General features: G+C 37.3%; 1 protein-coding gene across 1 annotated transcript; it reads right to left on the bottom strand.

The window, feature by feature from the left end:
* Positions 1-2,469: 2,469 nt before the first annotated feature.
* Positions 2,470-7,651, bottom strand: slc39a1 (solute carrier family 39 member 1). The gene is made up of 4 exons (XM_057337023.1): positions 7,317-7,651; positions 6,110-6,240; positions 5,422-5,727; positions 2,470-4,711 (listed from the first exon to the last, which is right to left on the bottom strand). The coding sequence occupies exons 1-4, from the start codon at positions 7,432-7,434 to the stop codon at positions 4,358-4,360; spliced, it is 909 nt and encodes a 302-aa protein (XP_057193006.1). The 5' UTR covers positions 7,435-7,651; the 3' UTR covers positions 2,470-4,357.
* Between the last annotated feature and the right edge of the window lie 1,507 nt (positions 7,652-9,158).

Genomic DNA, 9,158 nt, shown 5'->3' with positions numbered 1-9,158 from the left:
GAATGTATAAATAAATAAATATATAAATGTAATAATATGAAAATAAATACAGGAATGAATGGTTTGATAAAACAAAATAATTCGTTTTAGCTATTATTGATCTTAGCTTTAACTTTTCTTTTCATTTTTTAAATTGATTTATTATTTTTTGTGTCCATTTTTAATTGTTTTTAATTATTATTATTTTTTATTTTTAGATTATTTTATTTATCCTTTCCTTTTATTTTTACATTTATTTATTTATACGTTTATTTATTTTTATATTTATTTATTATCGCATGTATTTATTTCCACTTTTATTTATTTATTCTTGTATTTATTCTTACTTTTCTGTGTCTTGTATGATAATTAGATGGGTTTGTCTTGCCTACTATTGGTTCAGCGTAGATTGAAGCGTTCGATCGATTACTCTTGACTTGTTTTGGACTAACGTCACGTCACTCACTGATCGTTTGCTTCGTGTATAACGTTAAGTAACTATGTCGGGCGCACAATTAGCTAGAGAGTTACAGCATTTAGCCAATGAAGTCGATAACCACGCATCAAATGACTGTGTGTCATTCAGATTAGATGCACTTATTGATGATTTATTACAGATTGACGGCGAGATAAATGACAAAAGTTCTCCCTCGGTTGTTAGCCTCTTTGCAGCACATTCAAAGTCTGTGCGAGTCAGAGGGTGCTATGCTATGGTGGCGTTACAGTTCAACTGGTGAAAATCATAAAGCACAAAATGTAATAAGGTTTAACTACACAGATGAGCTTGTAAACCGAAGTCGCAAGCTAACGCTTTGTCAAAGTGATAGTTATAAGCAGCCTTTCGGTTAGAAAAAGCGTAAAGATTTAATGTAACATGATGTAACATAATGTAAATGAATTGAGACATAGTGAACTTAAGTCACAAGTTAACATGGTAATGAGCATCGTTCTTTCACTACAGGGGCCATCAAATGGAAACCATTCCTTCTAAAAAGACGTGGTTACTAAACGGTACTCGTAAACTACATTTCATAAGAGATAAATAACACAGAGGTCACAAGTTAAAACGGGCATATTCCCTTGATTCATCCAGCTGCATATTGTTGTGTGACATCTTGATATTATTGCAAAGATCCGCAGCAGCTAGCATTGCGAAATAGTTTAGTGTGATTGTTACCGTAGTGACACACTGCCTCGCTTTATTGCATGGGCACGAATCCCGTGTCAAATCGCTTTATTTATTTTTTCACCTCGCTTCAGCCGTTACGGGCGATCATACCAATAATTTGCAATATTAACAAGAATGTCAAAATCATGTAACAAGAAAGTCTGTGTTTATTAGACATCTTAATATCAAGTCGTCTTGTGCTTTCAGAATCGACGAATCTGCTGAGGTCGTTCATGCACCTCTTTGGCAGAGGACCTGTAACCGGAACTTGGTCACCACCTTAGCACCCCCTGACTCGCACAGATTTAGAAGAACTTTGTCATTTATCTCTCCGTCAATCTGTAATAAATCCTCAATAAATGCATCTAATCTGAATGACACATAGTCATTTGATGCATGGTTATCGACTTCATTGGCTAAATGCTGTAACTCTCTAGCTAATTGTGCGCACGCCATAAACGTTATACACGAAGCAAACGATCAGTGAGTGACGTGACGTTAGTCCAAAACAAGTCAAGAGTAATCGATCAGACAAACGCTTCAATCTACGCTGAACCAATAGTAGGCAAGACCAACCCATCTAATTATCATACAAGACACAGAAAAGTAAGAATAAATACAAGAATAAATAAATAAAAGTGGAAATAAATACATGCGATAATAAATAAATATAAAAATAAATAAACGTATAAATAAATAAATGTAAAAATAAAAGGAAAGGATAAATAAAATAATCTAAAAATAAAAAATAATAATAATTAAAAATAATTAAAAATGGACACAAAAAATAATAAATCAATTTAAAAAATGAAAAGAAAAGTTAAAGCTAAGATCAATAATAGCTAAAACGAATTATTTTGTTTTATCAAACCATTCATTCCTGTATTTATTTTTATATTATTACATTTATTCGTTTATATATTTATTTATTTATACATTCATTTATTTATAATTTTTGCAGGTTTAGTCCTCCATATGCTGCTCTACTGCACACACACAAACAGACACGTCACTGTCCACAGATCAGCTACACTCGCTACATTGTTTTCATTTACATTTCACTCATTAGTTGCTTTTCTTTCATTATACAGAATGAAGACGCATTGCCTTCATGTACATGTGGTTGCATTTGATAACACAATTTCTATATCTGCAAACAAATGATGTGTGCAAGAAACCTCAAATGTTTCATTCTGTGTCCATGTTTAAAGTGACTTTATTTTTAACAGAATGTCTATTGCTCTTTTGTTAATTTTTTTTTTGGGGGGGGCGATTTAAATACCATGACAATGATGCATTATGGGTAAAGGGTCCTAATAGAGTTGTCTTTTTTGCCACAAAAAATGATTGGAAAAGTTTATTGAATTCACAAAATAACCACTACGGCCTTTCGGTGTTTAAAAAGGGAAATTGGTGTGTCAGAAAAATCTTGGACTTGTGGTCTAGAGCGGTTGACAATCAGGGACACAATTTTAATATTCGGCAGTGCAAGTATTTAAATAAAATAGCACATTTACCACTAAAAGATCACAAAGATCAAGAAAAGATCTCCCCTTGAAATATTCTTGCAGGTTAAGCAACTACATATGCATAGTCCATGGTATACGTTGTGATGTAATTTCCTTATTCTATCCTTAAAGTTTTAAATAATGTCACCTGACGTACCACTCCCATCACATGGATGAATAATTCAGTCGCATTTGGTTATTTATCTCATTGAATAAAGTTATTTTAATAATATTTTGTGTATAAACATCTTAATGTGATCAATTTCAGTCATGAATTAACCTCCCCAAGTTGTTCCAAATCTGTATAAATTTATTTTCTCTGTTAAACAAAAAGATATATGGAAAAATGAAAATTTCTGGGACATCACTGACTAGTGATGTTACGTTCGTGAACGAATCGTTGTTTTTGAACGAATCGTTCTCGTTCACTGAAATCTCTCCCTAGAGCACAGAGCGTCTTGGCTAAAAGAGTGACTAAAGCACGAGCCAATGGCGTTCGAGTGTGAGCTTTGACAGAGCATATGATTGGTTGAATGTGCTGAACGAATACGCCCTTCACTGAACGAGCGGTCTCGTTCTGACTACACAGTGGGAAAAATAAACGGTAGTCGAAGGTGCAACAGTTTGCAAAGGAAAGCAACTGTTGGCTTTTCATTTCGCGTTCAACAGAAAAAAGTAAGTTGCTAACACTTTTCAAAATAATTTTCAAGTTTGAAACACGCGCGATGACAGAATTTTGGGTGAACTATCCCTTTAAGAAAGATATGTTAATATTATTTCTGGTTCAAGTCCAGTAAAAAGTAACAAGTACCTTGCCGGGTATTTCACAACTACAGAAAATGTAAATACAGCACATACTACTATAAAATAGTGCCGTAACAGCCAAAATCTCACTTATTTCTGTGCCCAAATCTGACATCTAAAGGCTAAAGATGGTATTGCAAGAGAAGATGACGTACTGAGGTCTTGTTTGACCCACTTATGTGTGTTTGAACAGAGCGGTTTGTATAGTAATAACAGTACACACATTAGGTTTTACTTTATGTTTGTTAGAAACAGATTAAAAAACATAACTGCTACAGACAGTAGTACGCAAACCCAGATACTGATAGTGTTTAACACAAATGTCATTAATCCTGTAAAAAGGCACACACAATAAAACTGCATGTTAATTCAGCATGTTTGAAATGTTCATTCATATGTTTGTAGTACGCGTCGAATACTTGAAATTCAATTAAAAAAATAAAAATCGCACATTAATATGATTATAGAAAACGATCTGTTATGGCAGCTGAGTTCCACCCATTTTTTTGTGAAATCTTATCAAATGTTTATAGAGAATCATCAGTGCAGACGTCAGTATGTTCAGTCGAACGTTTGGCAGCAAACTGACAGGTAATGTGGCACATAAAGTTAGTGCTGAAATACAGAAACATGACAGAAAAAGATGTCAGTTATTTGTACAGAATATCTGAAAGTGAATCTGATTCACTGTGAAAAAGTGAAATCTTAACTTCAAGTAAAAATTGCCCCAAGTTGTGTGCATGTTTTCCTCAAAGTGTGCTTTATAAAAGTCAATTGAATTTTTTTAAAACAAGCTCCTTTGTAAAACAAGTTCACTGAAACCACGAGCCGTTTGAAAGCCTCATCCCGCCGAGCGCCATCTCCTCAAGCGGTCTTTGTCGAGATATAAAAGCGTCTCTCATCCCAGGAAACTCAGGGCGGCCATTACTGAGAAACCACAAAGGAGGAACAGAACCTTGAGCAGCGGCCGCTCCGGGGAGTTCAGCTCATGTGGAAGGATCTCCAGGAATGTGATGTAGATGAACGTTCCGGCCGCCAGCCCCTCCAGCACCGCTTGGATCAACACTCCGGCCTCCAGCTCGGCCTCGATCACAATGATGCCGATCCCGATGCCGAGGGGAGACATCATGGCGAAGACCGTCACGTACAGAACCACCCACAGGGGCTTGACCTCGCTCTGAACCAGCTTCACCGACAGACTGAAGACGATGATGCTTTTGTGGACCAGGATAGCGATGCAGATCTCCAACACCTGTTGAGGAGTGAATGAAATGAAATTGATTGCTGGCTCTTTTTCTGGGAAGAAATTTCCATTTGCCATCCATATAATCGAATTGTCGACGTAAATAATGTCTAAGAGCAAAAAATTGAGATATTAAAGGGACGGTTCACCCAAAAATGAAAATTCTGTCATTTACTCACCCTCAGATTGTTCCAAACCTGTATAAATGTCTTTGTTCTGCTAAACACAAAGAAAGATATTTGGAAGAATGTCAGTAACCAAACAGATCTCCCATAGTATTTATTTTTCCTACTATGGCTATAAATAGGGGATGAGATCTGTTTGGATACTGACATTCTTCCAAATATCTTTCTTTGTGTTTAGCAGAACAAAGACATTTATACAGGTTTGGAACAATCTGAGGGTGAGTAAATGACAGAATTTTCTTTTTTGGATGAACTATCTCTTTGATTTGAGATGAGATTTGATGGGAAAACCACCCGTGTCATTTAAAGGTGCAGTGTGGTTGCATGAAATGACGTCATGTGAAACTTCTCAAGCAAACAGATCTGTCTGGACAGAGATAAAACCTTGCGAAATTTAAAGTCACAATGCTGTGAGGAAGTGTAAACGGCATTCCTTAACTGTTAACGCTATAACCTTTGAACCCAAAACCTTATCAGGCATCTTGCAAGGTCAGCATTGAGAAACGAAACGCAGAGAAGAGCCGATTCAATCACCTTGGTGTCTGTGGTCTGCAGGCCGATGGCCAAGCCCTCAAACACGGAGTGGAGAGAGAGAGACAGGAAGAGCATGAAGGAACGGAAGGACGAGTGAGCGTGCAGGTCCACGTGGACGTGGTGGCCGCTCCCCTCCAGGTCGTTCAGCGAGTGATGTCCGTCAGCGTGCCCGTGGCCCACCGGGGCTAACAGAGGGGCCCTCTCTTCACCTCTGTGTCTCTCTCTGAAGCTCATGACTATCTTCTCCAGGATAAGGACCGTGAAGAAGCCACATGCCATGATGAACTCTGCCAGCGGGAAGCCATTCTGGTGGGAAAAGAAATAATTTACGCTTCATTTAAAGGGACCGTTCAGCCAAAAATAAAAATTCTGTCAAGATTTACGCCCCCTCGCGTAAATCATTGACTACCATAGTAGAAAAAATGATTGTATCATTTTGTGTTGTACACAAAAGAAGATATTCGAAAGAATTCTTCTACTATGGTAGTCAATGGTGCCCCAGAAATCTCAGTTGCTAACATTCTTCCAAATATCTTTCTTTGTGTACAACCGAACAAAAAAATGTAATACAGGTTTGGAACAACTTGAGGTTGAGTAATTTATGACAGAATTTTCATTTTTGGGTGAACTGTCCCTTTACCTGACGAAAAGAATTCATACATCAGGGATGGCATAAGAATGCACTCACATCAAGGCCTCGTATTTGTAGTTCTTCATGTATGTCAGACAGGTAGTCCGGGATAATGTCTAATAAACAGGCAGATAGGAAGACGCCTCCCGCAAAACAACTCACGAAACTCAGCACCGCCTTGTGGATTTCTGCAGAGAAACACAATGCAAACACACAACACATTGATAAACGATGCCATTGCTGTGAATGGCGCAATGTTTTCTTTAATCACAGTTTCACTACATGGGATATCCACCATAAACAAGGAACAAATGAGCATTCAAGTGTTTCATTAAGCTAAGCAGAGCACTAAAAGTTAAAGCCAAAACAAAAAAAATCCCTCATCATTTATTCACCCCCATGTCGTTCAAAACCTGTTTATGACAGGTCTTTTTTCAGTGGAACACAAAAGAAGATATTTTGAGAAATGGTTTTAATGGTAGTCGATGTTGTTTGGTTACCAACGTTCTTCAAAATATCTTCTTTTGTGCTGCGCAGAAGAAAGAAAGTCACACAGGTTTGGAACGACATGAGGGCGAATAAATGATGAAAGAATGCTCATTTCTGGGTGAACTGTCCCTTTAAAAATAACCTAACCAAAGTGCTGATGACATTTTATACACCTAAGATTTTGATGGCTCATAAATGCGTGAAAGGCACAATCTTACACATCTGTTGCTGATTTAACAAGTCCATGTCTGTGATATCTTACTGTGTAAGGTCACATGAATTAAAAGAATACTATACTATAAACGAAATTACTTTAATTTGACTTATAATATTTTATACTATAAAGCTATTGCTGTGAGTTGTTTGTTGATCTTTTTTGTTAGAAATCATGTTTAGCAGCATTATTTGCTTAAGCAGCATATTAAAACAGAACCTTAGTTTCATTTCCTCCATGACAAGCATCTGTAAGTGGTAACTTATACTTCTTTCTCTAACGTCACACTATATTTCTGCCTTTCAGCTCTATTCTCATCATGTGACTCTGATGTGTCTGTCCTACGATATGACAGAGCCATACGTTGTATACATAATTAATCCATACAAACATACACATAAACATATCCGATACACACGAAAGGTCACATGCATGATCACGTGCACAGGTATATCCGCTACAAACATATATACATACATACATACATACATGAACAACCGTGTTTGTGTTAGGAGGGCTAAAACAAAAACGTATGTTAGGGATTTAAAATGACGAGTTCACCTGTTCCGCTTGTGACTTGAAACCATTTCATTCGTGCAGGGATGAGTCCAAAAAGCAGGGTTAAAAAGAGCAACCCGACCAAAGCTCCAACTTTGACCTGCAGCAGGAACTCCATCATTTTAAAAACACTGACAACAACGGATTAATAAAATATAAATGAACACATAATCATATGGAGTTGGCTTAGAATGATGAGTCCCATGTTTAGGATCTTTATTAGACCATTAGGTTCATTCTGGTGGTTAGATAGATTTCACTCTGGTATGTTTATCCGCCGAGGACTAGCCACTACGCGCCCCGTCACTGCTTCGCCCCGCCCCACGTACTGTGACGTACCAGTCAAGACCTCCGAAGCAAAGTCATCATACTCGAGGCACAGTCAGCTATTTCAGTCACGCAAGACAAAGCCTTATCTACTGGGGGAAAGCGATGTATTTAAAATCGCCCTCTAAGATCGCACAAAAACAACATAATACCTGCCAATATTACATTTGACATCAACTGTAAATATAGATAAAATAAAGTTTGATGATTGGCAACTGAGCGTTGCACTTTCCCACAATCATACTAGGAATAGAACAGCAGAGACTCGTTGAGAATATAGTCTTTGCTGTCGCGGCTTTTATCATCCAGCTTTTTATTTATTTACTCGATTTACTAGCTGAACATCTTAAGTTGCTGAATTATCCGTATTCAAAATGGGAAACGATTATTCATGAAAAATGTCTACAACGAGACAAATCGCCGTAATTTGAATTAGCGTTATTTTCTGAGCCTTCGATCGCCCCCTGTTGGAAAAAAAGGCTACTTCAATGGAAAGAGCGATGAGGCGACATGGAGTTCGAGGTTCCCGGTGTGACTAAACTGCACATGACTGTCTTGTGACTGGAGGAACTACTCATATCAGCGCTTACGTAAAATTGAGATGTCATGTGCAAGGGTTTTATTTCATTTATATTTATTTTAGAGAGGGAACTTGATCTGTTGAGTAGAAGAGAGGGAGAAAAGAGGATTGTTACTCCCATTATCATGTTGCTTAATTGTTTTTTATTATCAACGACTTGATTGAGTTACAGAACATCAATAACAATATCTCCTCTTCCGTGTGCCTTTCTTTCAAATGTGTATTCCTTTAATAGGTTTATTTCTTATCTTTTTTCCGCCTGCCCAATGGGCCAATAAGTGATCAGCTGTAAACGTCATAGTTTTTATATATCTCAGACTGCATTTATTGAACTTATATTTTAAAATAAATATAGCATCAAAACATACCAAACCAGCATGTTTTTTCAACAGGGGATGCTATAAACAGACTACACTTAAAGTCACCATGCAATCAAACAGGAAAATTCTAAGTGTTTTACACAGTGTTGCAGTGATTATTATAAATCATTTATCCGTGCACACCATTTTTTTCATTCATTTGTACTTGTAATCTTTAATCAAAAACATTAAGCTCCTCTCCCCCTCTCAACAACAACTCTTCACCACATGACATCAGCAACAAAAAAGAGGTAGGACTATACTGACTGACCAATGGCCAGGCATTTTTAGCCCCCCCCTCCAGGCCCAACTTACAACAAACCAATCAAAAAGGGAACGGCAAAATAAAGCCCCACCCTACATTTGTTTCTAATTTCAGAAGCCGTTTCACTCGGGTACACATCACTATATGGAAAAGAAGTCAATCTCAACTTCCGTTTCATGGTGACTTTAAGGTCGCTCAAAAGCAACGTCACCACCACCAAGCCTCTATCAAACTTTATTAAAAATGTGTTCCCTGCTAAGTAATTACTCCGTGAATTAATCCGCATCTACGTTTTAAGAGGTTCGTGCCCATGT

The sequence above is a fragment of the Triplophysa rosa genome, linkage group LG1, assembly GCF_024868665.1.
Source record: "Triplophysa rosa linkage group LG1, Trosa_1v2, whole genome shotgun sequence".
NCBI lineage: Eukaryota > Metazoa > Chordata > Actinopteri > Cypriniformes > Nemacheilidae > Triplophysa > Triplophysa rosa.
The sequence above is the reverse complement of the archived record's forward strand: the minus strand, read 5'-3'. Positions and strand labels throughout refer to the sequence as shown.

Bases quoted from the DNA above. Each gene is read 5' to 3' on its own strand.
- slc39a1 (XM_057337023.1), bottom strand. From the start codon at position 7,434: ATGATGGAGTTCCTGCTGCAGGTCAAAGTTGGAGCTTTGGTCGGGTTG. The intron at 6,241-7,316 runs GTGAACTCGTCA...GTTTCTCTGCAG, and splicing joins TCAAGTCACAAGCGGAACAG to AAATCCACAAGGCGGTGCTG. The intron at 4,712-5,421 runs GTGATTGAATCG...ACTCCTCAACAG, and splicing joins TGCAGACCACAGACACCAAG to GTGTTGGAGATCTGCATCGC.